The following is a 13,578-nucleotide window of genomic DNA, read 5'->3' on the forward strand; positions in this document are numbered from 1 at the left end:
TATCTCACAATTGACAACACAACAAATCCAACCATGCAAATCTTTTCTTTTAGAATTTAAATCCTCCCATTTCCTTCTCATTTTCCTGGGTAATCTCGCACAATCGACCAAAAGGAATTTCTTCCATCTCGTGGAGAAGTAGCGATTCAAAGGTTTGAGAGGGCCAATAGAATGGAATGCATGCACAATCCTTTCACCCCTAAACAAATTTATTCAAAAGGATTTCCTATTCCTAGACCCTTGTGTTGAATCCTAGGTAGCTAGATTCAACGGTAATATCTCTCTTAGATTCTCCGATCAGCCACTTTTACAAAGTACTGTAGGATAAATTGATACTAAAATGGTATATGATTAACTAACTGCTTACTGATACTTAGGAGGGAAGTCCTTCCTCGTGAGATCCTCCTATAATGTTAGGCGAGGTGCTTCTGCTCTCTTTGATTTAGCGAGTGGCTTTCACTCTTTGGTCTATCTATTGATGTCCAGTCCTGCATCACCTCCCTTTCATTTAGTCCTTGACTCATGGACTAGTAAATACACCTAGGAATGCCAAGGAAGTTGGGATAGATAGGACCAAAATGCAGTAGTCCTTAGATGTCATGAGGCTTCATATAGAAATGTTCGCCTTACCTGTCATCTTATACTAAAACAAACCCAGAAAAAATGAGAAGGTCAACCATGCAAATCGTCGATCAAATTCGCCTAGATTGGTGATCTGTGTTTTTTTTTTATGCACAGAGAACTAAGAGTGGCTTGTAAAATCGTCCAAAGCATCAAATTGCAGACTTATAAGCAAAATAGCAACCAACCAACCAACATTCAGCCTTCTCATCTGAATGATATTGAAAATAAAGAAGGTTGCTTTGTTTTACATAAGCAGAACACTGACAAACTGGCCTCACAATACACACACACAGATATATATATATATATATATATTACAGACAAAAGGGCATGCTTTCAACAAAATTCTCAGTTTCATCAAAACCTACATTACATACTCAATATCATTGGATTTTGTGAGGAAAAAGAAAACTATGAACTCACAAGCAAATCTCAACTGTTAGAAAACCAATAAGGGAAAGGTGGAATTCACAAGGCCCTGAGATTAGCAAATGCAGAGACATTATTTGTTTCTTTTTCCCCATAAGAATTACAATTGAGATTAGCAAATCCTCTTTTTTTTTTTTTTTTTCTTTTCTGATCCCACCACCACGTGCAGAGGGTTAGCTCTCAGCTACTCATAGCAAGTAGAGTACCAAAAAGGAATTGGCGGAAACAACTAGTTGACAATTTAATATAGAAACAGATGGGGGAAAAAAAAAGAACTTTTCCTTGCCTTTACCATCATATTTGACTGTAAAACCCACGTTTTCCCGTCCCAATCAATCAGTCACCTTGTAAGCAATAAAGCTGACGGATGTTCCCTGAAGCTGCAGGAACAAAAAGACAACCAAAATAAGCCATTTAACTATCATGCAGCGCGGTAATAACAGGCATAACATATTACAGGTTGAAAGAGAAGCCATGTTCATTACTACATAAAAAATAAAAAAAAATAATAAAAAAAAAAGAAAAAAAAAGAGAGATTAATAAACGTCTGTTGTCCTAATAATCTAGCTAGTCTAGTCGCCTCCTTTATCCAATATCTTAAATGCAACCTCAGGAATTTGAGGCCCGACCTCTCTCCACTCAAATCAACAACTTTTCTCCCTTTTACTTTTACTGCAGATGGTAGGATAGGCTCAATTGAACTCATGCTGATAGTATTCTGTTAATTGGTACCGAAATTCTCTATTGATATGCCAAATGAAAACAAGATGGCAAGTAGATCGAAGTAATGGAATCAAAAAGTTGGGAATAGTGGCAGAAGAATTCAATTTGATCCAAACAGAAAACATCTCTGAATCCCTAGGAGTAACCCAACTTAAGACGAGGAAACCAAGCATCTGGCAAATGCCATTAGCGCAAAAACAGGTTAATGGCCGAGGAATTGGCAAATGTGGGGATGCAACGACCAGTAAAGAAAGAAAGAGGTAGAAAGAGTGGAAGAAAGAGGTAGAAAGAGTGGAAGAAAGAGGTCAGTTCACAGGATAAGCTACCATTGTTCAATGGCAGCAACCCCTATGGATGGGATATGAAAAAGTTCAATACTTCGATGCCAATTGAGCAAAATAATTAGAAACATTATCTCCAGTAGGTTTGGGCGAGATCAGGGAGGCTATGGCAAGATTTTTTTATGGGTCAAAAGGAGGTGACAATTGCAATCGTGGGAGAATTTCAAGCAGGCATTGATCGTTCAATTAAATCTAATCAAGAGGAAACTCTATTGAGTAATTTTTCTCGCTTCATCATGAGAGCAATGTGAGACAACATTGGCAGCTTCCTTACTAAAGGTTCGACTTTGTAGTCGAGAAACTTCTTTAATAGGATGAAGACGGAGACCAGAGTGGAATTAAGGATGTTCAAGCTTGTGAGCCTGAATGCTACAATGGAAGTCTTCCAATTGGCTGAATATCAAAGCATAGTGTCAAAAATAAAATATTTTTCAAGAAATACAGGCTTAGGATGGGCAAATGCTTTTAGCCCAACCTCTTTTCCACATCAAACGAAACAGTTACCAACTAAAGAATGCACAGAACAAGGACTAGAGTAATGCAACTGGGTGAAAAGTCAACAGTAGCTCTAAGTGTGAAACCTTGTTCAAAAGGGAGTTAGATGTTGAGTTACAACATCAAAGGTAAAAGGCTATGTTTTTGATCTACAACGAGATTGCTGGTTCAAGAAGACTACAACGAACTATCAAAGCTAGAACAAGGAAATGAAGAGATTGCTGGTTCAAGAAGACTACAACGAGAAAGGGAGCAACATCATTGCAGTTAACATGTTAAAGGACCATCAAATGTTAACGTCTCAACTGTAAGGGTATTCTCCAGCTTCAAAGAACGAAATCCAGGGTCTAGATGGAGAAATCTTGGCCACTTAAATTATTGACAATTTCTTTATAGCATAGTTGATGAAAGATAAGGATGAGAACCAGAGATTTTGAATGCATTATGGATTAATCGTGAGGTTATCCTAGCCAGACAGACCTAGCTATGATTTAAGCTTCTTCATTGTCATCTGCATCCAGTTCTGTGTAATTATTTATATTTAAGATTAACTCAAGTTGGAATTTTGAGCCCTGTTAATTTATGGATTACTTTGTAAGCTTTTCAATAAAAAAAAAAAAAAAAAATGCTACTTCCAAGAAACGTTCGATCTCAATTCATATTTATTTTCTATGTTATTGATCATCTTATATCCATGAACCTTCATGCCAACTTGCGCAGAGATAAGTAGATCATTCTTTGCAGTAAAAAATAGGGCTCTTAAATTAAAATAACAAAAATGGACTATTATCAATCACGACTTTGATGTATACATAGAGTACATGCAAAGAAAAGAAAAGATCATTACCATATAGCCAGTCTTTGAAGTATACATGAAGTGCAGATGATAATTCTCGTTTGCGGTTCTCTTCAAGTGGGGTTTCTCTCAATATTTGCAGCACTTCCCCCAACGACTTTTTCTGAGGGAAAAAAAGATATAATAAGTCCATTATACGGAGTAATTGAAACCCACAAAATCTAAAATGAGGTCAAATAAAGACAAAATCTTAATGCAATTGTTTGACGAACATGCACATGCCAATGCAAGCTTAAAATCTAATCAGGACAGTTTGATGGACATACATTCCTCTCAAGAGAGGCCAAATAAGCATCTGGTAATGGGAATGGATTGCAGTCCGTAGCTCCAGGAAATTCACCAGAAACCCAGTTTGGAATCTGCAACAGAAGATAGTGCACCATAAGAAAAAATGTAAAACGATCTTTTCCATCCATAGAGGGGCAGAAACTCACGTGACTCTTATAGGAAACTGCTGTGACAGACTCTAAAAACTAGGCAAACGAATTCATCAATCAAAAGAGAGAGGGTATACCAAGACCGTGATGAGATATCCTCAACCAGCCAAAGGGATTATGAAAGGGACTCCCAATTGGTATAAATTTGTATCTAGCCATAATTACAAAAGTCAACATGAAGAGACCACTCAAAACAACAGAAGGGAACAGTCTGACTTGATCTCCTCAACCAGCCAAAGGGATTATGAAAGGGACTCCCAATTGGTATAAATTTGCATCTAGCCATAATTACAAAAGTCAACATGAAGAGACCACTCAAAACAACAGAAGGGAACAGTCTGACTTGATCTTGAAAATCTTAACGGCAAGAGTCAAACCCTTGAAATTGAAACAATTTCTGGCTTCTTTCATACCGAAGTATCCATAAAAGAGCCACTAGACAACTTAATTATATCACAATATTCTGATAAACAGAACTAAACAACTCTAACTAATGGTTGCATGAAACAGTAAGGAAAAATACTGCGCAACGTAACTTTTTCACCCTAAAAGAATAAAAGGCCTACCAAAAAATTAGTGAACTGGTCAGGATCCAGACATGTAGCAGTCTCAGTTTGTACATCAGAGACACCCGCAGGATGAGATAATGAATCATGAGGATCTAGAACTCCAAGGGCAAGTGGTTCGTCCCATCTGTTCAGAGCTGCCTCGATGCCAACTTCACTCATGTGGGATCCCAATTGAGAGTAAAATGTATTATATGGTGCTACCTGCGATGAGATATAAAATGTCCAGTTTCATGAAAATTTAAGGCAATTCAAATTTCTAATGAATATGATTAAATAACAACTCACCTGCAACTTGTGATTATCACCAACAATCAGCGGTCGTTGATTTACCCCCAAAAAGAACAAACACTCTCGACAATTTGCAATGCAAACTCTTTTTGCAACTGTTATTAAATGAACTCGCTCACAATGTTCGACTCTTACAGCCTGAAAAGAAAAGAATACATTTAGGACAGCTCGGATGAAAAATTACTTTTTTCATGGGAATTTTTTATTATTTATTTCTTTTTATAAGAGACAATTTCATTGATGATTGAAATTTACAAGAGGGTATGTATAATCCACGGTGTTTACAAAAGACCTTCCCAATTTGCAATGAGAGAGGTATAACTATAGGAATTAAAAATATTAGATATTTTACACCAAAATATAGCTTGGTAAACAACATTGTCAAAAAGTTTTGTGTAGGTCTTTGTCTTTTCTGCAAATATTCTTTAATTTCTTTCTTTCCACATATTACAAGAGAAAGCCATGATGGGGCTTTTCCATAATAGTGCTTTTGCATTCTTGAAAAGGTGGGGTGCGTTAAGGTCATATCCAAAAAATCCTTTATCTCCCTAGGAAATTTGAGATGTCATCCAAGTATATTGAGAATCGTTGTCCAAAAATTCTGAGTATATATGCATTGCATAAACAAGTGACTTTGTGATTCGTTTTCTTTCTTGCATAATGGACACCAATTTGGAGAGAGAGTGATGTAAGGCATTCTTTTTTGAAGATTTTCACTTGGGTCGATGACTTTATGCGCTATTTCCCAAAGGAAGAACTTCACCTTTTTAGGTTGATGTCCTTCCCATATTGTCTTTGCTAGCGTGAGATTTATTGCTTCTACTTTTCCCCCCATGTCCATCATCAAGGATTTTGTAAAAAAGACCCCGTCAGCGCTGGGGAGCCAAGTCAGTGAGTCTTCTTTGTTTGACAATACCACAGGGGCAAAGTCAAGGCTTAATTAGGCCCACTCCGTTGCTTCATTATCCTTTAAATTCCTACCAAGCTTCAGGTCCCAAAATTTGTTGACAACATTCCACGTTTCTTTAATCGTGGCTTTTTTGCTATGAGCCTGTACAAAAGTGGATACTTCAAGGCTAGCGTGGTGTTTTCAATCCATGGGTTGGTAAAAAATGATGTGCTTCCCCATTACCCTCCTTATGGCGAGTTCCGTTGGTGATGAGATTTTGATGTTTCTTTATGCACTTCCAAGGCCCTTATTTAGAAGATGGAAGGGGTGATTTTTGTTTGATGTAGGAGTATATTTAGCCTTTATAAGATTTCACCATAAGGTCTTTTCTTCATGATGATATCTCCATATCCATTTGGCAAGGAGAGCTTTGTTCTTCTTCCTTATCGAGAGAAGACCGAGGCCTCCCTTTTCTGTTGGGAGGTTTATAATATTCCAACGAACAAGGTGTACATCATCTTTCCACAAGTAGTTTTTTTAATAGTTTTTCTATATCCGCGGCCACTTTTTGTGGCATTTCAAATAGAGACATATAGTAAGTAGGGACGTTGGACAATGTAGCTTGTATTAGGGTGAGTCTTTCGCCTTTTTTAGTATAACATGTTGACCATGTTGACAACCTTCTTTCTATTTTCTCAATAATCATCTTCCCGAAGGAAAAGGATTTGTGGTTCCCTTTTAGAGGTAGTGTTATGCACATATTTGGCCATTCTCCTTTTTTACAACCATATATGCTATCAAATTCTTCAATGATCTCTGTGCTAATATTGATTCCTATGATTTCTACGTTTTTGGAGATTGATATTTTGTCTAGAGAATCCTTCAAAGGTTTTTACCGTGTCAATCATGTTTTTTTATGGAAAAGACATCAACCAAATCAGAAAAGAGGATTGTGTCATCTGCGAATTGAAGGTGGTTGATGCTCAGGCCTTCATTACCAATCTGAAAACCTTTTATCTGCCTTTCGTATTCTGCTTTTGATAGTAGGCAACTGAGGCAGTCCATTACCATGATGAAGAGAAAAGGGGATAGTGGATCTCCTTGTCTCAGACCCCGTGTGGCATAAATCTTCCCTCTCGGTCTTCCATTGATAATGATGATGGAGAAGTTTAAGATTTATGCAAGAGACCTTGGGCCCAAAGATGGAAAAACTTCTGCCTAGATGATGTTGAAATGCAACGTTGTGTTGAGAGACCTTGGCCCCAAGTAGAGGCAAGGTCGAGTCGAATGACTTGGCATAGTGTAGAGGCAAATTGGTTGGGTCTAAGATAATTGAACATGCAGTGGCGTGTGGCTGAACAAGCTTGGGTTCCGCACAAGATGTGTTCAGTGGGTGAGGACAAACCTTGACTAAGGTCTGACAAAGCCACAAAGTCGAATGAAAAATGAATATGGGTTTGGTTTCCCCTCAAGACTGGTTGTGAGTGTGCCAACATCACGACACCGCACGGTGTTGAAAAAGTACGACCGTGACACCACACACCAACAAGTGCCACGTAAGCTAAATAGCCCACCAAACTCATCCTAGCGCTCCTTCCTCTCGCTTTGTTTGGGAGGCTCATAAACCCAGACAACCACTCCTCTACCCTTGAAAGGTGATAAAAAAACTAACCCTAAAAAGGCCGCTTTAACCACTTCCAAAGACTTGGCAACTGAGGCATCCCACATTAATATAATGCCTCATATGGCACACCTTAAGCCTCCCGGCACAGCCGCTCCACCTTTCTTCTGCCCCGTAAACTCTTGACCAAGCCCCTACAACAATTCCTCCATTTGGATTCAATAAGATTGATAATGCTTACACGGGGAGGTAAAAAGATGAAAAGTAGTCCAATCAAGTTCGATAGACATATAGGAATGATATATCTTTGTTTGAGGGGTGGGATTAATGGTGCATGTAACAGCCCAAGCCTACCGCTAGCAGATATTGTCCTCTTTGGGCTTTTCCTTTCGAACTTCCCCTCAAGGTTTTAAAATGCATCTTCAAGGGAGAAGTTTCCACGCCCTTATAAGGAATGTTTTGTTCCCCTCTCAACCAATGTGGGATCTCACCATCTACCTTTGATAACTCTCCAAAAGTAGAGTTATATCATGTCTTTTTGTAGTTAATTTTGCACTCATATCCACCATTTTCTCATTAATTGCTCCATTTATTCTAATTGGTATACATGAAATAGTCAATTGGGGATTAACATGAAAAGAATATGAATTTGCATAAATCGAGCTTAATTGTACATTTAATTGAGTTATGTGGTAAAATTTCAGACATTTATGCTGAACCACGATGCAATATCAAATTTGAAAATTTTAATCCACATCAATAGTCCAAGAACCCAATTACGAACATCCTAGGTGGACAATTTATTCCTTTTCGAACCTATATGGGGAGCCATACACAATATAAAAAGAAAGAGGAATAACTAAAAACGGGAGCCACACTTTGGGAGTAGATTTTTGGATTAGACAGCAGCAACCTCTGCTGCTGTGAACTGCTGTGTAATCAGAGAAGAGGAAGAAAACCCTAATCCAGCAGTTGTTGACAGCAGAAGGAAAGAAGATCAAGAAGGATTGATTGAGGCAAAGACGTAAACGTGAGAGCTTAAAGGAAAGGAACTTCCATTGAAGAGTAACAACAAGCTTGATAACTCTCTATTTCCTTACTCGCTATTTTTACTCTATCCATTTTATAGGATTGAGATGTGGGTTCCTCTTTTTAATTCGATTTGTATGGAAAGCTCAGCTTTGTAGAGGAGGCAAGAGAGCTTATATAGTTTAAGTATGTTGACAATATGATTTTAGTTTATTAAAGAGTTGTTGTTAATGATTTACATGTGTGTTTAATTAGCTACTTCACATACATAGTTGTTCTCTCATTCAGGAAGAGAAGGAGAGATGAAATCCTCTTTAGTACTCTAGTTCCATTGCAAGGAGACTTGAAGGTAATAGAAGGGTTAGGAATAATTCTTCTCCTAGAGTCTTGTTAATAGAACTTTAAAACGATTATGGAAGTAATCACTATGCATGACCTTCGGAAGTGAGCTTGGGAATCTATTAGAAGAAATTAACCAAAAAGATAGGTTTTCTATGGAATCGATAATTTACTTATTACTTGCTACTGGTGATAGTGTATACTTGCACTTATTCTTGTGAATTTTACATCATTTTATTATATACATCCTCAACCGATCAACCCTCCATGGGGGCCAGCATCCTCGCTGGCACAAAGCTCGATGTCTGGCTCTGATACCATTTGTAACAGTCCAAGCCCACCGCTAGCAGATATTTTCCTCTTTGGGTTTTCCCTTTCAAGCTTTCCCTAAAGGTTTTAAAACGTGACTACTAGGGAGAAGTTTCCGTACCCAACCGATGTGGGATTTCACAGTGCAATAGTAGTCAGCACCAAGTACATCTCACAATGAGATCCATGGTTGTCCTCTGTTTGAGTTTGTCATTAGCTTTCATAAAATCAAACAAATGATGACTATTCAAGGAGACATTTGGCAATGAGATCCATGGTTGTCCTCTGTTTGAGTTTGTCATTAGCTTTCATAAAATCAAACAAATGATGACTATTCAAGGAGACATTTGGGGTAGCACTTTATTTGAGGAGAGTACCGTTGGGAGTGCAAAAAAATTACACATTAACTAGAGAAGGAAAAGATACATGGAATAAAAGCAGGACAACAATGTATAAGGCCCCTTTCAGATGAACCAAAAAAACAAAGTCACGACTACTTATACACAGAATGGACAATATCCAACCATTAAGGAGATGTTTGTGGGTTCCCATTTTCCTCAAAAATAGATATGCGAAACTCAAGAAATAGCGATTAAATGCCACAATCACATTACTCACCTAGCCCATAATCAAATTCAAACCAGTAAATATACTATCCTAATGGAAACGACAATACAACTCTTCACCTAATATTATGCATACACAATCAACAAATAGAATCCATTAGCAAAATGCAATTATTACCTTTCCAACTGCTCCAAGAACGATAGTAGTATCAGAACATCCATATATTGTGGCATATCTCAAAGGTGCTAATATGTAAATGACAGATTCATGGCAGTTAAGCACCTGTAACCACAAATAAAATATGAAAAAATAATGTAGCACGGATTTCACAAATCACATAACAGCTAAAAAAAAAAAAAAAAAAAAAAAAAAAAAAAAAAAAAAAAAAAAAAAAAAAAAGCAGCAGCTTAAATCTCTTGGATCAAACTGAATTTATACTCAAATAGGCATGGCCAAATCAAGTCACAATCATTCTCAGTCATCAGTAAAGGTAAAATAAATAAAGATGATTGGCATATTACTCCAAATCTACAAAACTAGAGACTTGACTACCTCATTTAGGTAAGCTACAAAATTGTCACAAGAACTCGGATTGAAATACCAAAGTTGCTTGATTTTGTAAAGAAATAGATGAAAGAAAGAAGTACCTTACATATTGTTATAAACTTACAAATGAAATCACATCCAGAGACAACTCACGGGTAAAAACAAAAATATTAACATTGCCAACTTCAAGATCTTTCATTCTACTTTGTCATACATCACCTCCATGAGGCTAGGGTCAAAAGGAAATTTGCCTAATTCCTTTGAATTTCATATGTACCTTGAATCCAATCAAATACCAATTGGAATTACGTCTGTCCCATATATGATGAAGAGATTTTGGAAATCAGTTTAATTGCCAGAAGATATAAGTGGGAACAAGTACAATGCCTATTACTAACAGCACTATTAAGTAATATGAAACCTTCACTAATAATATGGCCCATTTTAGCCTGATTCTGAGTCTATATGTCAAACACATCATAATCCATACGCTCAAAGGTAAAATAATAACAGATTCAGTGATCAAAACTTCCATTTGAAAATAAAAATGATAGCCTTACAATAAAGAAACTAAGCTTATTCTTCAACAGATTATTATTATACAGCAGTAATGAAACAATACAATGACAAACCTTCACAGAAGAACCTTTGAGATCAGAGGCTTGCTTCACAAGAGAAGACTTAGAAATGCCCTCAATATAACTAGGACCCCTGCTAGTGTTAGTCCTATTCACTGAACTTGTGGATGCATCAGCCATAGCAACATCTGGGTCAGATGCACCAGATGGTCCATTTTCTTTAAGAGAAGCTCTCTCTGAAATATTATCTAAAGCAGATGCGATGTTTTGCAAAATCCAGTCCAACACTTGAGCTGCCGGTACCGGAACGGCAGGCATATCAGGATCAGAATTGGCAAAAAATGGAGTATGTTGGCTCAGTTGCATTCCATCAGATCCTTTATCACCGAATTGAACCAAAAATCCAAGGTGCTCAAATCTTTCAACGGATAAAACCTACAAGATTGCATGCAGTTAGCAAAGAATAAGATATTTTGAAACTTGTAAATGAAAGCAAAAAGATAGGAACCAAAACAGAATCAAACTATATTGAAATAAGGATGAAATCTTACAAGATAAACCAAGTGTTTAAAGGTACGTGGACCTCCCTCTTGATATCACTCCCAAGCCCTAATTCACTCGCAAAAAAATTCTCAATGCCCCTCCTTTACTCCCCCTATTGATAACAAATCCCCTAACAACTCTCTGCTTTGATTACTACTGTACTCTTATCCTAATAATACTCTATCCTATCACAAAAGTTCAAGACGGTAAACTATTTTCAAGGAAAACCATCCATAATGAACAAGTATTATAAGAACATATAAAAATTCATTTTAATGTTCTAAAAGTTCAAGGATTTGTAGTGAGAAAATTTATACTAGCATATAAGAGAGACATCAGTACTTAACAAGCATGCAAATAACGAAATTGCAAGTACAAAGGAAGTGCATCAAAGTTTTAGCACGTTCAAATTAAGATTTACAACAAAACTGACAAAGAAGTAATTAAAAGAAGGCAAATGCAAAATAAGACAAGTCCATATTAGAAACGCTGACCAAATCATGGATAACTAGACTAGAAAATTACAAAAATATTTACACCGTATAACCTAGCAAAGGATAAGAAGTTTAACATAGTTAAGCTTCATCACAGTTTCTCTTCTGCAATCATTGAAGGGAAAATTGTATGAAAAAATTGAAACCAATCTAAAACAACTAAACATGAAATAAACTGCCTGCAAAGGGTTGCAATGAACCTATTATCAACCACCAGTATTTATTATTCCAATTTCTCCTCCGTCATCATAGTTGATTACTACTTTTAAAAAAATAAAAAAATGAAAAACATTAAAGTAACAAACAGATTTAACGGAAGATAGTCGCCAAAAATTACTAACCAAAGATTCCTCGCCTTCCTCCTCCACACTCTCTGCCAAGAGAGAGAGAATGTTGGGCAAGTGCTTTTGTAAATATGATAATTGGTGAGCCTCTTCATCAGCCTGTGATGGCATAAGTCGACGGCTGTTGCTGCGCACAAGCTGCAGTGTAATGGAAGAAACATGAGCTATTTTCACAGTACGCCGATAATAAAGTGATTGGTATAAACATTTCTACCATACATAAATAAAGAGATAATTCTCAAAAATGTGCAGGTACAATGAACCTGAATGGTAAAGCATCTAAAAGTGAACAATGAACTTCCTCAGTTACTTGCACATCTAAACACCAGCTCGTATGCATGGAAAGAGAGAGGAAGCACTATTTCTACAATGCAGAAGTACTACTGTCAACAAGAAAAACTCAGCAGAACCAAGACAAACAAATGATACTAACAGAGCCCTGTCCAGAAAAGGATTAATGCCATTAGTGCCATTAACAAAAAAAAAAAAAAAAAAAAAAAACAAGCTCATGGATCATGAAAACCGAAACAAGGTCTACATGATGGACCATCAATGGTTGAAAGCAAGTGATTTAATTTATAGTTCAGTAAACAAGTTAGTGAAATCCACTCCAGAAAAAACAAAACAGACATTCTAAGCTAATAGATAAAAATGAAAGCAGTTTGTTGAGAAAACAATTCTGAACGGCCTACCAACAAATCACTGTTACCAAGCACCAAGAAAGTCATTCGTAAATGAAAAAAGTACATATTCTGAGTTTATAAAATTGAATCTATCGATCCACTAAACTGAAGCTATTAATTCCAACAACAGCACATTTTACTTCGTCATTATATAGAATGAATTGTCCTCGTTCACAAAAGCACAGGCAACACCAATGCAAAAACTACCAAAAACGCAACGAACGAAAGATTGAACTCTCAACAATAAAATAGCCACCACCAATCAACATCAACAATCAGCAACCCCGAGCAAAAGACATCAAAACCTCTGACTAGCATAAATCGAGATAAAAAAAAAATACCTGCAAGGGCGAAAGGGCAGACAAGTAGCCATCAAAAGCAGAAGTGGAAGGCCAGACATCGGCAACAGCAGCGGAATCCTTATGCGATCTAGGAAGCAGCCTCTTGTAAGACTGAATATACAAGAAGAGAAGCAGATCAAGGACATCGACGCCAACAGAATCGACTTCGTCAGGAGTAGCATTGACGAGGGGGTCGGAGTCGGAGTGGAGAACGGAAGCGAGAGTGTCGAGGACGAGGCGAGCATGGTCACTAGAGATCTGGAGGGATTCGGAAATGGCGGAGGAGTTGAGACGGTGGGAAGGGGAAGCCTGAAGAAGCTTTTGCTTGAGAGGGATTAGGGTTTGGATGGGGTCGGAGAAAACGAGCTTGGGAATGGGGAGGAGGCCATGCTCAAAGGGCTCGCGACGGGGACGGATCAAGAGTGGATCTTTTACCGGCAATGAGGAAGATTGGTCAGTAGCTTCGGACATGGCGATGGATAGAGAGAGAAAGAGGGTGAAGCGCAACAGAGCCTCGTGGAAATGGTAGATCC

General features: G+C 37.5%; 1 protein-coding gene across 1 annotated transcript; it reads right to left on the reverse strand.

Moving 5' to 3' along the window:
• Positions 1-794: 794 nt before the first annotated feature.
• On the reverse strand, positions 795-13,577 carry LOC111804488 (uncharacterized). Its single transcript, XM_023689316.2, has 9 exons — positions 13,046-13,577; positions 12,019-12,159; positions 10,695-11,075; positions 9,694-9,798; positions 4,760-4,900; positions 4,472-4,675; positions 3,735-3,827; positions 3,460-3,571; positions 795-1,433 (listed from the first exon to the last, which is right to left on the reverse strand). Exons 1-9 carry the CDS (start codon positions 13,514-13,516, stop codon positions 1,390-1,392), a joined length of 1,692 nt encoding a protein of 563 aa, XP_023545084.1. The 5' UTR covers positions 13,517-13,577; the 3' UTR covers positions 795-1,389.
• Position 13,578: the final 1 nt, after the last annotated feature.

Source organism: Cucurbita pepo, chromosome 10 (genome assembly GCF_057944985.1).
Source record: "Cucurbita pepo subsp. pepo isolate OVF chromosome 10, ASM5794498v1, whole genome shotgun sequence".
Classification (NCBI taxonomy): domain Eukaryota; kingdom Viridiplantae; phylum Streptophyta; class Magnoliopsida; order Cucurbitales; family Cucurbitaceae; genus Cucurbita; species Cucurbita pepo.